Genomic DNA, 18292 nt, shown 5'->3' with positions numbered 1-18292 from the left:
GAAGGGGTATAAGTTTGTGTGCATAGGATAGTGGGGAGAATATGGGAGGACTTGGGGGAGGGGAATAATAATCAATCAAAATTCATTGTATATTAAATCTATTTTCAATTTTAAGTAAAGAAAAGAAAAAATGGTGGGTAAGAGATTGACTAAATTTCTTAGTAACTGGGTGGCAAGCAAGTTAAGCTCTTACATAAATCTCGTTTTTCCCTGCCTGCAAAATGGAATAACATTCTCTTCCAAAGAGTTTGTGGTGAACATTAAAAAAAAATGATGCCCAACACCAAACATTTATCAACTTAGGAGAGAGCATAGTACAGTGTTCTTGGAGGACATTTCATCTGAGTAGCATCAACTTGTGTGGGCTTAGTTTCAAGCAGTTAAGTTCACTTCCTGTAATAGATCATTGTCTTTAACCCAAGATGAAGAAATGTGATACGATATAAGCATCAGTTTATATCATAGCAATTTGTTCAAACCAGCCTAATTTAATGAATGTGTCAGGCTTTATTTCAAGTGTGATTCTTATGGGCAGCCTCAAACTGTCTAGGAGTGTCATTGATATATGCAGACTAACATAATTGCCCTCTGCTGAAGCAAGTCTTCATCTGTGAATTTGTGTGCAGTCAACTAAGTGCCCAGCTGGGCTGGTAGGCTCAGAAGCGAGTGACTGAATCTCACAGAAGCACACATGGCTGGAACTGCACATACTAAGCACATAGACTTATCTATGGGACACCTGTCTACACCCCATGGCACATGAAATTATAGTGGATGGTTTCTTTTAAATACATTTGATTATGTCCAGTTCTATAACTATTTTGTTACATCTACTTTTACAATTATTTCTATAATATATTGATATACTTTTTAAAAAAAAAAAGAGGTGATACATTGAAGTTTCTCAGCCTAGAGCCTGCCGATTCTTACTGCCAACACAAAGCTGTTTCATTAGTTGTTGTGTGTCTTAGGCTTTTTCTCTCACTACAGTGAAACACCGAGAACAAAAGCAAGTTAGGGAGAAAAAGGTTTATTGGGCTTACCATTTCAGATCATGGTCAATCATTGAAAGAAGTCAGTGCAGGAATTCAAACAGGGCAGAAACCTGGAGGCAGGATCTGAAGAAATGGATGGGTGCTGCTTATTAGCTTGCTCTCTGTGGATTCTTATAGAACTCAGGACCACATGCCCAGGGCAGCCCTACTACACTGAGCTGGTTCCTCCCACATCAATCACTAATTAAGAAAATGCTCTCCAGGCTTACCTACCACCTTTCTCAGTTGAGGTTCTCTCCTATCTAATGACTATAGCCTGTGTCAAGTTGACATAAAATTAGCCAGCACATGGTGGTGTCCTTTGAAACTCTCTGCTGTTGTTGCTTCTGTGTAGTATGAAGCTGTTACTTCCTGATAATGGTTCTATGGTGTTTCACAGATGTCCTGTAATAGGATGTGACGGCCAAGGTCACATATCAGGTAAATACACATCACACCGCACAGCTTCTGGCTGTCCTCTGGCTGCCAAGAGACAGAAGGAGAATCCCCTCAATGGGACCCCTCTCTCATGGAAACTGAACAAGCAAGAACTTCCCCACTGTCCTTTGCCAGGATGCAATGGTCTGGGTCATGTAAACAACGTTTTTGTCACCCACAGGAGGTAATGCTTCTTTTCTCTCTCACTGTTCTTGTTGTGATTGTTTGTATTGTGAGTTACTTGGGGAAAGGTCAAAACTCTCAACATATTAATTTATAACACTTTAGATATATAACGCCAAGTCTTGCTAAATAGATATTTGACTAGTCTGAAGAATGAAAAATGCATTTTCTCTGTTTCTGAAAACACACTGCACAGACTTCAAGTACTCTAGAAACTCCATTTCTGGGCTGGAGAGATGGCTCAGTGTTAAGAGCACTGACTGCTCTTCCAGAGGTCCTGAGTTCAATCCCCAGCAACCACATGGTGGTTCACAATCATCTGTAATGTGATCTTGGTGCCCTCTTCTGGTGTACAGGCATATATCAGGCAGAACACGGTATACATAATAAATAAATGAATTTTTAAAAAAGAAAGAAAGGAAGAAAGAAAAAAACTCCATTTGTTTCTTTCATCCTAAAATATTGCTTATGTTGCTAATTTTAAGTGGCAGGGTCTTTCAATGCTTCGTTCCAGCTCCAAATGCTGCTATCCACTCTACTACCTCAGGCAGCTGTGAGCTTTCACATATGCATTTCTGTCAGCCTACCTCGCTTGCATCCACCCAATTGCAGGCCAGTGCAGCCATGTTTTGTTTCTGGGAAGATGTGATTCACCCACAGCAGCCTGAAGGATAGATAGCAGCATGTGTGGGTGCTGGTGGGGCACATGGACCTGGAGCTTTGCAATGATGTCACCCCCTCATCACTGAACCCCTGACTCTCAGTGGAACCCTCTGTTGTACAAGGATGATGTTAGACCAGCTATGTGGCTCACATTCCACCTTAAGAAAAAAAGGCTAGAAAAATCTTGATATATTTCTCCAGTCAGTTAGTGTCCCACCCCTTCTAAGTCTTTTAGACTACTTCTTACGGTCTTATGGAAATGTTGATTCCCTATGATCAGTATACTAACTAAGCAAGTTGGGACATTTTGAAACTTTTTCAATTTTAGAACTGGGACAAAACAGTTTTACCAGAAAATAATCCCTACAGGAATTGATCGCTTTCAAGGTGCCAGTAAACGAGCTTATGGAGAAATTTGAAATTTTCTGTGAGGTCAGAGGAAACCCTTAACATTATGCCAGAAAATTATCTTTTCAGGGATTGCTTGTTTTGAAGTTGTCAGTGAAATCTGCTTGGGAAATTTTGTTTCCAAATGATGTATTTTGATGGCTTTCAGTGCAAGCTCATGTCCACTGTGGCATGCCTTGTTTTAATATGTTTAAATCATGATTTCCTATCTAGGAGCAGCAGTCACAAACCAAATATGCCTAAGTTGAGTCACCTACCATTTTGTTCTAAAAAGGCAAACAAGTCTGTGGCCACACTACCCTAAATATACATAATCTAGTATGAGAAGAAATAAAGACACAGCTCACCTCTTTGCTATGCCTTAACTGAATTGCTGATTTTATGGAAATGATATGACTCATGGTTTAGCTTGCTTTTGTTTTGTTTCTCTGCAATGGAGTCCACAGCCCATAGGCCTGCTCCCAGGCCTGCCAGACTTCACTTCCAGATCCATAAAGGACTTCCATCATGGGAGATAGGGGTAGAGTGATACATGCATGTGTGCACTTGTCTGTGAAGGCCTGAGGAAAGATACCTGGAGTGACCTGTGATCTACACACATATGTAGAGATCAGAGGACAACCTCAGGTGTCTTTCCTCTGGACTGTCCATCTTCTGTTTTAGAGAGGATCTTTTTCCGGCCAAAAACGTCAACAAGTATTCTAAGCTAATTGGCTAGTGAGCTCCAAGGACCCACTCACGGGCCTATACCTTCCAAAGCCTCATTTTCATGTCAGCACATACTGTCTCTAAGCTGTGTGATGATGGCTGATGGTTCCTTAGCGTTTTTAAAACAGTATCTACCAGAAATAGAGTGTAAATTGCAAAACAGATATTAGAAGGGGGAAGATGGGGAGTTTCAAATGAAATACTGTCCATTGTTAAAAAAATGGACACCTTCAACATTTCCCTTTACCAATTAAGTATTTATCACCTTCACAACCATTTTCTAAGACCACAGCATGTGAGAATAAAAGAAGACAAACTCATATACACTCAACAGAGAAAGAAATAGTCTTCATGAATCTTATGTAGGCCATGAATGTCAGAATGAGGCTCCAAAGTAGTTTTGACCTCAAGTTGTGCCTCTCATTGTCTTTTCCTTCATAAATAATTTATCACTTATCAAAGATGACCAAACCATATAACACTTTTATAATGTTACCTATTATATATGACCATTAAAGTTTTGTATTAGTTTCTATACTTCCTAGAATATTAATGTTGAATAGTTTCCTTATTCTTAAAGCATGCAATGGCTCACATTTATTAAGGACTTTAGTCCAGAAAACCTTCCTTCCACTTGGCATAGCATCTTGAACTTCAGCTTGAAATGATTGTTTTATAGATGAATTGAAACCACATTTCTGTGGGGGAAAAATACTTTAAATGGTTGATTGTTCTCATTTTTGTTTTAATCTGAAAATGGTTTCTACAAAGATATAACAAAACCATAAAAGAATTAATGACTTCTTAGAACAAGAAAATTATTTGTTAATAAAAAATGGAAAACATGTTTTGTTCAGGGTTGTCATTATCACACTGGTGCTATTTAAATAATCAAGTGACATTAAAGGAAAGAAGCTTGCGTCAGAGAGCAGTGATTCAATGGGCAGGGTCATGTGCACCTGAACAGATAATAGATCTCCTTGCCCTGGCTGCACCTGCGATAGCTGCTTTTATTCCCATTTCAGTGGAGAGATTTTTAAAATGAAAAATAATATTTTAACAGTTGAAGAAAAATGTAGACACTTTCCATAAGCAGACTGAATCTTCTGTAGTGAGAGGGAATTTGTTGCTGACTATAATTAAAACTGAGTCATTATATAAAGATCAGACTGTTCTTTGCATGAAAACAGGAAGAACTAGACTCTGGAATGTTTTATGTGGACTTTGGCCAGGTAACAACTGTCTTTGTTCATGACCTTTGTGGACAGTTTTATACCTACAGAAAGTAAAGTCTATACCACCGACCACACATTCATGAGTGTTCAAGACCAGTATTTTGCCAAATGAATGATACCATTTGTGTCAGCAGCAAAAACCTGTACTTTGATTTAAGAGAAAAATGCAAAATACTTTACATTACTTGAGAACCTTTAGATTTTATATATATGTATATATATATATATATATATATATATATATGTATCAAGAATAAGTAGCAAAAAAATCATTTAATGAAAAATGACATCCATTTCCCACATGGGTATAAATCCTCTTCTCGCAGCTTATCCGGATGCCCTCTTAATGCACAAGCTATCAAAAAAGTCAAGGTCTCTGAGGAACTAATGACCATCAAGCTCAAAGCAACTGGGGGTAAGTCACCATCTCAATCAAGGTCGAGGCACTGGATCCCACTGACCTCTTTAAACAAAAGTATACACTGTATTAAAGCATACTTTTCAGTGGTGAAGAAGAAAGTTTCCTTAGCTTTAAGCCAAAACCATAACCTATCTCTGAAATTATCCTCCATGTCTCCTCTACTATTCAATAAGGCTTTCCTGCAAGAAAAGGTATGAAATGGCACAGAGATAAGTTCAAAGACACACTAATCGTGTCCTTCAGTCTTTTCAATGACAGTTTTTCTCCCAGGAGCATATGTACCTGCATGTACATGTGTGTACATGTGCATGTCTGTGTTCATTCATATGTGTTTCCAGTGTATATTGCCCATAAATTTTCAATAAACACAATTTCTGGCATTGGTATTTTAACCTTTAATTGTTTTCTGTTTAAAGACAGATGTTTTACGGTGACTCTTGGTGCCCTAGTATCTGTATCTATATCTGTGTCTCTACCTAGTCCTTAGTGTCAGTTTCCTGTCAGTATGAGGATGTGTTAATTCTGAGTTCCCTAGGAGGCTCCCATTGTTATTTTGGTCCTTGAATAGTTTTCAAATGTTTCATTCAGCATTGTTTCAAGTTCTCTCAGCCTTACTCCTTTCCCCTCAAAGATCTTCCTAAAGCATTAAACACACCATGGCAAAGCAGTACTGTGCTTCTGAATAATATATGATGTTGTCTTTGGTAGGTGATTAGAGCTGAACCACAACCATTTTCTTTTCATTTTTGCTGCAGGGGAGGGAAGCCCAGGCCTCTTGCTTGTTGAGTGTTCACTCTCCTGCTGTGCTCAAGCTGAGGAACTTTAATTGTTCTCACATTTCTTTTCTGAAAGTCTTTTGCTTATTTTAATGCAAATATTGGATTTTAAATGGGAGATGTCTGGAAAGAAAAGCTCTCTTGAGCCGCCTATTACTTCCTACTTAGGAAGTACTTCAACTGGATTACCTACAACATCCTGTAGGTGCTTCTCCATTCCCAGGCTGCCCACTGCTAAGACCTTCAGAAAGTCAAAGGTTAAGCCCCTAGATGTTAGGGACAGACCAGCTACCTCCACTGTTTCTAGCACCCAGACGCTAAGCAGCTGAGCTTTGCCTAGAACTCTGGCTGTTTCTTAGAAGTATCTCATTCCTCCAGTATGTCTCCATCAGTGAAATTAGGACACTTTAATGTGTTTTTATCTATATATCACCTTAGCCCTATGTGTATGTGTTTTATATATATGGGGTAAAGTGCACAAACCTCACCGAATAAATATATAATAGAGTATTTGTATATTTTCTTTGATCTATAGCAATACCAAGCTAGTCTGACATTCTACCAACAATGAACTTACAAGAGCACCATTGGCATGCATTTCATTATGTTCCCAAAAACACATTAGTCATCTGTGAGTAGAGGTGACATTACAAATCCTGCCCCCTCTCCCACAATTTCTAAGCCGCCAGTGGTTTCTAAACCACAGATAGTATTAGCCATATATGTACAGACCTGTGCTGCAGTTTAATTTATAAATTAGTCACAGTAATAGATTATCAACAAATAATGAAATAGAACAATTATAGCAACTTACTATAAATCCAAGTTTTAGGAGCTATTTCTGGAAATTTCTCTTGAATATATTCCATCTAAAGTTGAACATGAGGAAGGCACATCATAGATAACAGAGGCCTTGAGTAAGATTATAAGACATTGCTCTGGTGCAGAGAAACATGATTGAATTCCAGCTCAGATATTTAGTTTCCCATCTGTAGAGTGAAAGAAGGAGAGATTGTCTCATGAGGCATATGAATTACTGCTTGATAGTTCAAAGTGAAATTCAAGATATGAGTCCCCCTGTCAGCCTCACTTTATGGGAATGAGGTCCACTGGAGGAAAGGAGGTTGTTCTGTCTCTGTTTGGAGAGGTTCAATATCTCACTGGAAGTCACTAAGTAATACTTACTAAAAAAAGTACAAAGATACAGACCAAATTTAACAATGCTGCTAAAATACCTCCCACATCTCAGAATTGATAATATATTAGCCCCTTCATTTATTAATTTGATGAGAATTATAGAGAGCCAGATTAATAGCAGGCCCTGTCAGAATAGTTGATTTATTTATCATTTGTATATGTATATGCCTCCCTCCTCTTTCCTCCCTTGAAACCCTTCACATACCCTCCTTACTCTCTTTCAAATCTATGGAAGTTTATGAGTCAGTTCTCCCCTCTTGTTAATTCTACTGTCCTGCATACTCCAAGTAAGTTGTCTCAACCCATCAACCCTCCATAGGAATATTGCTATTCTGGGTGCTGTGGCATCTTATTTTTTATGTGGACTCTAGGAGTCAAACTCAGGTTGTCTGGCTTCCTCAACAAGCACTTAATACTTACTGAGTCATGTTTCTCACCCAATCACCTTTTTAAAGCTCTCTTCCCATGGTCATACTTCCCCACCAATAAGCTGAAGGAACCATTGTTATTGGGAGTCTTCCCATCACACACCATTGACTAAGTAGCTGTGCCCTTGTTGGCTTTCCAATGTGATTTTAAATGACTTGAAATCCTGAGGTTAAAAGAACTGAGATTTGGGTGGGCTCACAACTTTGGAGGTCCCAGGCATGACCACTGATGAGGCAGCATATCATGGTAACAAAATGTGCTAGAGCAAAGCCACTCGCTTTATAACCATGAAGCCAGGAAAGATATGGCTAGTATTTTGTAACCCCTTTAAAGCCTCCAAATACCTAAAGTCCTCCTAAAGGGTCTCACCTCCTAACATCTACACAACCTCCCCAGAGCATTAACCTAGAGACTATGCCTTAACTCATGGGCCCTTGGACTTCAGACAAGAACCAAACTATAGCAGCCATCTTCATTAACAGTGAATATCAGGGAAACATAACCTTAACTGAATCCCATTACCAATTTCTCACTTAGAAGTACTTCTCAAAAGCATTCCAGAACATAGCCAAAATTGAACGTTTAATTATCCTACTGCAAATGTCTGGTCCCTATTCCTTCCTATGGTGAAGGTGTCCCATTATAACTATACCACCTGTTATAGCAAAATTCACCATAGCTTCTTCCTTCTCATTTATTCCAATGTGTCATACGTCTAGCAAATTCTGCCTGCACATTACATTTTGAATCCATCTCTTTCCCTTACTTCTTATCACATGGTCATGTATTGCGGACTAACACCTAATCACAACTCCAGGAATAATCATTCTGCATCTTCTAGCTTCTGCTCTGTCTCACCATCTGTTGCTTCTCCACAAAAACCCAGATGTATTTTTTAAGGTCAGCCAGATTGTTGAAGATGCAGCTCAGCAGGGTAGCACTTGTGCTGAGTGTACAGGGCCGTACATTTGATGTCTAACACTTTGTGAAAAGAGAGAGGAAGGGAGGGAGCAAGACAGGGAGGGAGGGAGGGAAGGAGGAAGGGAGGGAGGGAGGGAGGCTGGAAGGCTAACGGAGAATACGGATAGAGGGAGAGACATCTCAGCAACTTTCTTCCTTAAAATCATTCTGTGGATCCTACTTCAGATCCCATGAGGTCCCATGACCCATTCCTGTAGTGTACCTGCTTACATGGCTGGGTAAACCCACTTCTCTACCTGCATCCTCGTGCTTTCTGTTCTCTCACTGGGACGCTCATCTTGTTCATATCAATTGCCCATGTCTCAATTATGTGCCTTCTCAGTTTTGAAGTCACAGTGAGAATATTCTCCAGTGAGGGGCCTTACAATACTCAGCTTCTGCAAAATACTTCAAAACTCTTCATACTTTTTGCCTGTGTCACCTTACCATTATTTGAAAACATACTTGAAGTAAGATTATAGAAAGGAAAAACGCTGTGTCAGAAAAACGTAGCAAGGGGACTTTTCACTTGCTCAATCGCAGAACTGCCAAGTGCTGACAGTACTCAAATGCATATCTCTGAGAATTCCTTCTTCCCTAGCCACCATCTGTTATCTCCTGAGAGAAAACTGATCTCCCTACAGATGTGTGATGCTTAGAAACTCAGCAGAGTTTCCTAGGTATCATGGTCCTCTTCCCAGGGGGCATCACAGTTACATTAGTATGGGCCTTTGTGCCTGTCCACTCTCTACTGTGCAGCTGTGTCAAACTGTTGCTTCCTATTCAGACTTATCTAGAAATATCTTGGTTGTCTTCTTTTCTATTGAGTGTCAGAATCCAGTGTGAAATCAGTCTATCAGTCTGTTGCACGTTTTCTTTTTTTCTCCCTGGCATGCGCACGCATGCGCATGCGCGCACACACACACAGTTAAAAATAAATATCTTTTACAAGAGTCATCCACATCATTATTGGCAGTGGGGAAGTGTCTGGCTTGTTTCAGCATCAGGCTTTTGTGAAGTCCAGCTGTGCACATATTGTGAGTGCATGCCATGTGCACCTTCCTGTCTTAGGCATGCACTTGGGAATGAAATTGCTGGGTCACAGAGAACGTGAATGAACCTTTACCTTCAGTAGATACCTTACTGCGTCTTCAGTTGTTATAAAGAATGTTTGATATAGGTAATTTGTACAGAACAGAAATCTACTAGGCTCCTGGTTTGGGAGGATGGGAAGACCAAGAACATGTCACCAGCATCTGTTGGGTATCTGGTAAGGGAGAGGCCTGCTCTGGTGCCTGACAGCATAGTGGAGGGTATCATATGGAATAAATGTGCTTGTTCCATTCTCTCTTCATAAAGAGTTACTGATGTCACCACAGGGACCCTACTCATGACTCCACCTAATCCCAATCACTCCTTAAGGATCATGCTCCAGCCATTAAATATGACATCAGAAATTAAGTTTTGATAGCATAAGCTTTTAGGGGACATGCCTGAGCCATCACAACAGGTTATGGACTATTCGCTCAGAAATTCACTACAGTAGCTTAGTCCTGGTAAAATAATTGAAAATGCTCCTATAAAATTCTCTTGAACTAGTATGCAGCAGGTTGCACTCATTCCTCTCTGTTGTCAGTATAGTATAGACCCATTTCTCCAGACTGGGGAGATCAACTGCAGACCAGGCTATGGCACTCTTCTACCTTTCCCAGACTTTCACATGTGTCAAATGTATTCCCACTCACTGTACAATGGTGGAAACTAACACCTGTTCACTGGACACTATTTCAGGGTCTACATTTGATTTAAATTATTCTCACACATAGATGCTATGCATTTTTCACAGAAATTAAAGTCCAAAGATTAGTAACTGACCAAATGCAAGAGCAACACTCAAACAGTATTCTTTCTCCTAAATTACATGTACTGCCTTGACAAGAGCATGCATAGAAATCTATTCTGTGTTTCTGGTCTCCACATCATCTGCTGGGCACCGCAGTTCTCCCTCTAGGCATGGCTCCTAAGGGTCACCTCAACTAAACAGATATTTAATTGCTGGGCATTCCTTGTGACCTCACTGTCCTTGCAGTGTCTGTATAAGACATTGCATGAATTTGAACACTGTTAGTTCATTTAATTTTTGCCAAGTTATTTTCATTTTAGAGTACAATGGGACATGCTGTAAGGTCTGTAATGAGGGTTCACTGGGTCTTGTGGGGCACAGTGGAGCCACCTGAAAGCTGGTACTTTTCCACTCTATTTTCTTAGCATTAAATTCCAAAACTACTTTCTTTTTTTCAGAATCCTAATATAGTCTGGGTTAAAAAATCTAAACTAAGGTCTCATATTTAAACATAAATTAACCTGCCGATGCACTTGTCTTCTGTTTTCAATGTGATCTGTTGACTCTTCACAGGTATTGAGGGTGATGAAGAAATTAGGCATCTGGATGAAGAAATAAAGGAACTGAATGAATCCAACCTTAAAATTGAAGCAGATATGATGAAACTTCAGACCCAGGTTAAAAACCACTAATTAGTCATTTCTAAAGTGATTATGATCTCTAGTGGGTTCAAAACATTGACCTTCCCGATTCTTGCATCTGAAGCATTGCTAACACCATAGAAAACTGTGTTCCTCTGTCAGGCACTTATTGTAAATCTTGAATGAGTGGCTCATGCCTGTGGCTATTGACTTAGCAGCAGCAGCAGCAGCAAGAGCTACTCCTTTACCTGGCTTAGAATCCCCATTCATGAGCAAATAAAGCAGATGGCTCTACAGACTCCAGTAGAGTATGCAGTGCTTTGTAGAGAACTGTGTAAAAAAGATAGAGTCCTTAGTTTTAGTAAAAATGCAAATGTGACATTAAACTTTTAAAATATAATTCTTCTAGAACAGTGATGTTTATGCTAAAAGCAGATCTTATACAATATTTTATATAAAAACTCCAAGGAATCTCTAAATCTAGACCACTGGGAAATAAAAGTTCATTCAATCTAGGATTTTTAAGATGCTAACACAAATTCTGTTATTGTGGAAGTAGCTTGGTGGTAGACTGCTTGCCTATCCATTGCAAGACTCTGGGTTCAATCCGCAGTATCTCAAAAAGCAAAACAATAACCGATTGCAAGAAGTTAAAAGTGGGAAAAGGAAACCAAGCAGAGAGCACAGGGTCTTTCATGCTGCTTCTCCCATTTGCCCTCCTTCCTTACTCCTAAAGTGAAGGCTTCTTCCCATTGCTCTCTGCAGTCCTCACCTAAGCAGTTTAGCTCCTCTGATTAGTTTCTTCATCTCATCTTCTGAATGCCACAGAAATCCTCAGGAAGAGCTTGATGTTTCCATTTGGAAAGCATGAGGCTCCCCTTAAAACCATTAGTGAGGAACACACAGCCTCTTCTTCATGGATCTTGATCTCAGTGGGGAAGCCAAACAGTATATTGTGTGTGTGTGTGTGTGTGTGTGTGTGTGTGTGTGTGTGTGTGTGTGTGTGTGTAATCTGATGCCATAAGAAAGGGGGATTTAATATTAAGTAGGATGACTGGGCCTCAAGAAAAATGAAATGTGTCAGCAATGGTGTAGACGTGAAGGAGATAGCCAACTGTGATGAGGAAGACTGTTTTGGACAGACTAGAGCAAACCCATAATCATAAGAAATGTAGAGATTTAAGCAATAGAGAAATATGTCTGGAGGTAATACAGCTGAATGGGGCAAATTACAAAAGGGTATCAGAGATGACACAGGGCTGTTCATGTAGAGTAACCTAGTTGAGGTTGATGGCCTTGGCATTTACTTTGATGAAAAGAGGAGCCTCTGAAGAGTTTGGGCTTTAAGAGTAATTCAGTCATCCTTGATGTAAGTTCTAACATGACCTGGAAAAGTCTAAATTTGGTGGTGTATCAATGAGGACCAACGAGAGACTGTGCAGAGCAAAGGTGACACAAGGTCACCTGTGAGAAGTGATAGCATCACACCAAATGGCTGGGTCTAGATGGCCAAAACATAGGTGGATAGGAGCCTCATCCTGCATATTTTACGAGAAGTTCTTAGTGAACTTGAAGTGCAAGGACAAGAACCTTGAATCTGGGCAACATTCAGGTTGTCAATCACTGTAAAAAAGAGACCTGGTACTGGAGCAAGAACTGGGAAAATAGCAGATTTAATCTGGGGCATATTGACTTTAAACCATGTACAGAAGTTATACCTTCAATTCATGGAAAAGTCTGTGTCAAAAGTACAAATCTGCAGGTGTGAATCCAACACTTACAGCACAAAGGCTGGGCTGAAGTTTGGGATGGAAGCATCCCCTGGCATCTATATCTAGCCTCAGGTTTCCCCCAGACACTTTTTATAAGCCTCTATCTCTGCTTCTCATGTCACTGCTTCTGCTCTAGATAACATCTATGGAGAGCAACTTGAAGACCATAGAGGAGGAGAACAAGCTTATAGAGCAGAGCAACGAGAGTCTACTGAAGGAGCTGGCAGGGCTTAGCCAGGCTCTCATCTCCAGTCTTGCTGACATCCAGCTTCCACAGATGGTAAGACCAAGAGCAAGGCTCTGCTGCCCCATCATCTACCTCATTGTCTTTGTGGCTGTGTCAGCAGTCACCTACCCCCGATTCGTTCTCATACTCAATGATTTCGCCATCTGAAAACATGTTAGATACTCATATTCAGATGATTTAAGGCCAGTGACATTCCAAAAGGCCAGGACTCTTTAAGGATGAAGGTTTACTTGAAGCTATTTTATAAAGTTGTATGAAAGCTGGATGCCAGAGCTCACTCACTGAAAATATGTTTCCAAACAGATGATTCTCTACATCCCTCAGCACTATCTACTCAACTCAGGAACTATAACATTCCCAATAAGCTCATTGTAATATTCAACTTTTCAGGAAACATAGAATGCATCCTTATCTCCTATCCTTTATGCCGTATCCCTTAGTCCTTATTCATAAGTATGCAACTATTTAGAATGCACAAAATGTTTATTCTACATTTTTGCAAATATAAATCAATCTTTGGAGATGGAGGTACATTTGCAGGAAACTATTTTGCTGATGCTGTTAATTTCCTCAGAGCCTATATACTTACACCAAAATTACTAGTTAGCACATAAGAGGGCTTAAAGCAACAGAAAAGTAATAAAAATATAGTTGAGTTTTATTTAAAATACTAAAATTCTCAATTTATCCAACTTGCTAACACAAAGTCTTTACCTCACTCAATCCTAAATGGTTTTGACATGTCTCCCCCACCAAAAAAAAATAATAACTTTAGTTTATGATTATTGGGTATTATCATCTTTCTTTTTCCTATTTTTCTTCTTCAAATGTATGTTTCTTAGGATTTTCTTCTTTGTCAGTGCCACAGCAATTACTGACACAGATAATTGTACCTAACTATCATCCAAGAGCCATGCAAGGCGCTGTAGCAGTGACTGTGGGCTGATCACACAAAAGCTCCCTAGTCCCCGAACACTTAGATTCCCAACCACAGCGGAGAAAGGCATGACTCACCTTCCATCACTGGTCAAGAGTCATAGCTGGCCTGCGTCAGGAGGCTGTGGGACAATAAACTTCCTAATGTAGTCTTTATGCACTCTGCCACCAGATTCTTTGTCCACTTGCATGTTATTATAAGAAACACATGCACAGCAGAGACAGAAACTGAAAGGGAACAATCGCAACTAGCTAGTGCGCATACTCCAGACCTGACCTGTGCTGGACACACAAAATCATCTGCGGATCTAAAAGCTGACTTTCTAAATGGTACTAATAGTAGTCATTTTCCGTACGCCATAGCTATTTACTCATTTTTAAGTCCTTCTTTCCAAGTACCTTTTGCAGTAAATAAGTAATTTGCCATGGGTTTTCAAAAAGGTGGGAATGTGGAGGCACCCTACATGGCAGAGGAGTATTCCCTTTTGTCATGCATTCCCTCCCTCTTGTGCATTCTGTTTACACGCAGCTAGTATGTACCCATTATAAAACATACTACAGGGCTGGAGAGATAGCTCAGCAATTAAGAGCACTGGTTGCCCTTCCAAGGGACCCAGGTTCAATTTCCAAAACCCATGAGGCAACTCAGGGCTGTTATTCCAATTCCAATATATCTGACACCCTCTTCTGGCCTCCACAATCACAAAGTACATATGTAATGCACAGATAAACATATATAAAGCATCTTTATACATTGTGTCTGTCTGTCTACCTGTCTGCCTATCTGTCCCAGCATCATAGGACTCCCCTTTAATCCTAGCATTTGGGAGACAGAAGCAGGTAGATCTTTGGACATTGAAGATCAGACTCATCTACATAAAGAGTTTCCGGCCAGCCAAGATTAAAAATTGAGACTCTGTCTCAAAATATCAAAACAAATTAATTAATTAATTAATTAAACCATTACATTAGGCAGAGAAGATGCCAAAATACGCCCAAGGGTAAAGTTAAAAAAGTCTGGCCCTTCTAACACTGATACTCTCCCTAAAGAAACAGAGAAGGCAAAATGAACTGAGCTGCCATAGTAGAAAAATCTCTATCACAACTATTAGTGAACTACTGGCTTAAATTTATAATCCCTGCCATTCCAGCCAAGGACTGTTAAAGAACCACTTGGCAAAAGCAAATCTTCATCCTCTGAGCATTCTTGCCCCAGACAGCTTGTTTTGTACTGAGCAAGTGCAAATGAAGCCCAGACTCTTCTCAAGACAAGACATGCAGTTTAGAGACCTCTAGCTCAGCAGCTGGATTCATTTGTTAATGGCTCCAGATTGATCCCCAATACTATACAATCACATTCCACTAATGCCGTGAATTAAGAGTGAACAGATAAACCATACACACACATTTTTATATCCTATCCCAAACTGCCACAGTCCTACATACCCTTGTCTTCCTACTTATGTAAGTTGGCAACATTCATCCTCCTGATCATCCTTGGGAAAGCTGAACCTCTGTGATTGGTTTCTGTGTGCTTTGTTTCCATCAGGGTCCTATCAATGAGCAGAATTTTGAAGCATATGTAAATACTCTCACAGACATGTACAGCAATCTGGAACGGGACTATTCCCCAGAATGCAAAGCTCTACTGGAAAGCATCAAGCAGGCAGTGAAAGGTATCCATGTGTAGGACAACAGTATGCAGGAAACGGAGGTCACTACAGCCATGAACTCCCACAGATCCGCAGGAGACCAATACCCCTGGAGCCTGGAGGCTGTCCCCTGCGTTTATAATTGCAACATTGCACTAATTTTTCCCCAGTTGACATAAAAAAGAAAGAAAAACTATGATAAACTCTTTGGATTAAAAGCAATGCAGTCAATTATTAGATCTCATTTATTTTCATATCTTTTTCTTTTCTTTCTTCATTGCACTCTTTATTTTGTAAAATATATGTAAAAATAAATGTGACATTTTATATTTTATTTATTACTAATCAAAGAGTTTTTTTATCTTTTATCTGCATTTTGAAGTCTACCATATTTTTACAGGTGTGTTTATTAATTTATCTTCTAATAGGATTTAAATAGAAATGCTGTTCTCAAATCAAATATCTTTCTGGGTTTAAACGAGAAAAACAAAACAAAAAATGTGTAAGGGAAATCCCAGTGTCAGGACTACACTATGGTCAAGCTTGGTTTCTACTGTGCACTTCCATTTCCCCTTTACTGGTTTTGTTTTTATAAGTGATTTTTGGTAATGTGAGCTGTGAAGGATTATGAAGATAAATGGCGCCCACTAGTGGGAAATCAGCATTCAAAAGCACAGGATGTTAGCTAACAGTGCACTCAGAACTTGATAGCAATAATTAAATAAAGTAGTCAGCATAGTATTCCACATGGCTGCACCGATTTAATTAATCTGAATTATTTATTTGGACTGTTTAAAGCATACATTTATACATTTTAAGTGAGTCCAATTTGTCTTTTTGTTTTTCAAGTAACATTGGCTAGTTGGCAACCCTTTCCCAAGATGAGAAATAAGCTTTGATGTGACCAGCCAGGCCTTTCCTGCTACACATTAGTACAATATACAAGTGACAATATTGGTGTAGATTTGTACTTACAAATACAGACACATCCAAATGGAAATTTTGTAGATACCATATCCCCTGAAATAGCATTTATCTTACTGGGTTAACTGGAAAAAAAATGGAAAACAGAAGGCCTGAAAAAAATGTTATTCCAACCTGAGTGGTTACCTTGAACATTGGCAGCATTGATCTTTGTTTCCCTAGGAAATAAGACAGTTTTCAATTTAATCAAACTCTTGAACTACAAGTGACACAACATATGCTGCACATACACACACACACACACACACACACACACACACACACACACACACACACACACACACCAGCACAGTCCACACACGTATATGCACACTTATCCACACATGAAATTCAACCTACAATCTCAATGGGGTCAGAGTTCAGAAGGTGCTGTAGTAAAGGCAATGTCTATTTCAGGGATTGTAAAGTAGTTAAGCATTGTTTCAAAAGTTTTTTTATATTTATTTTTTTTAAGGAAAAGGTATAGACAACCAGCTAAACTGCCTTTTTGGTGTGCACACACATTTCATGTGCAGATGTGCCTCTATGTAAAAGTACACATGAACTTTAGTGTGGGCTTAATTTTCTGTGCTATAATAAAAGTGTTTATTTTTGATTAGCCTCATGAATATTTAGATCTAGTGTGATGGCATTCACAGGCTTGAATTCACTGTTACTACTGTTACTTGCTCAGACCCATGAAAAGTGGCACAGTCACCCCACTCTCATGGACATGTGGATATTGTTATGCATCAAGTGGCGCTTATCTTTGGCTTGGGGTTCATTTGAACTCTCGAATCTTAGTTTAGTGAAAATGAGATGTCTGTTCTTAGGTAGGAAAGGTGTTTATTTAAAGCTCAATTTTAAAATAAGCAGCTACCAGGAGTAGTGTCTACTATAAGTGGGACACAAAGTTTCCTATTAAAGTATGTCTTTGAACATTTTGCTACACAATACTTCAAAGAAGCACACAAATGGGCTCACTTATTACAAAGACAGAAGTTTACTTTGCTAAATATTTTAACAAGTTTGTTATATATTTTATTTAAAGAGATCTCTTACAATTCTACATATTTATTACTATAATTTACATAGCTTCAGTTAATTTATTTGTGTTCACATAGTTTTATGAAGTGTGTCCATATTTATTTGCCTCCTTGGTACTTGTGTTTTGTAACATGTACTGAATTATTTTCTTTTCAACTAATGTTAATGATTGATACTGTAAATTGGGTCTTTTGTAAACAGAAACAAAGGCAGCGATGTATGCATTTTTATTTGAAGTAGTTTGTTTGTATACTGTTTCTCCAAATGATTAATATTTCTTACATCAATGCAACAAAATTGTGTTCAGTGCTGTACATTCGGTGTATGGTAGGAAATAAAAATTGATAATGAATTTTGCTGTGATATTTACTTTATCAAGACAGATGTCTCCATGCCCATGACCCCCAGCTCTTGATACCATAGAAAACCTCCAACACAGAACAGTTACAGCAGAACACTTCTACCCCCGATTGAGAGGATTCTTTGCCATTCGATGGTTGTTCAGCAACTTGGTGTAGAACAGATCTCCAAAATGGGGTGTGCCTTTGCCTTCGCTAGAACTAATTCTGTCCAGGTCTAATGAACAGCACCCAGGAGGTCCTTTCTGATACCAGACTCCTGCAGGTCCTAAATATAGCTTGTATTTATTCAAGGTAAATGGGGGAAATGTAGACAATTCTAGGCTACCTGCTTTTGTGTTCTTATCTAAGTCATCAGTCTATTTTTGAGTTTCTAGTCA

General features: G+C 39.2%; 1 protein-coding gene across 9 annotated transcripts in view; it reads left to right on the top strand.

Annotated features, from left to right (window-relative positions):
* St18 (ST18 C2H2C-type zinc finger transcription factor) overlaps positions 1-17905 on the top strand; it is a 331712-nt gene extending 313807 nt beyond the window's left edge. For 8 of the 9 annotated variants that reach the window (XM_017593173.3, XM_039109332.1, XM_063287207.1 and 5 more), the window contains 5 exons: positions 1435-1656; positions 4996-5084; positions 10869-10972; positions 12845-12988; positions 15441-17905. In XM_017593173.3, the coding sequence (XP_017448662.1) occupies positions 1435-1656; positions 4996-5084; positions 10869-10972; positions 12845-12988; positions 15441-15581 (700 nt within the window). In that variant the 3' untranslated portion in view covers positions 15582-17905. 9 annotated transcript variants of the gene reach the window in all.
* Positions 17906-18292: the final 387 nt, after the last annotated feature.

Source organism: Rattus norvegicus, chromosome 5, assembly GCF_036323735.1.
Source record: "Rattus norvegicus strain BN/NHsdMcwi chromosome 5, GRCr8, whole genome shotgun sequence".
In the NCBI taxonomy this organism is placed as follows: domain Eukaryota; kingdom Metazoa; phylum Chordata; class Mammalia; order Rodentia; family Muridae; genus Rattus; species Rattus norvegicus.
Note: the sequence above shows the minus strand (reverse complement) of the source record. Positions and strands in the feature narration are given on the sequence as shown.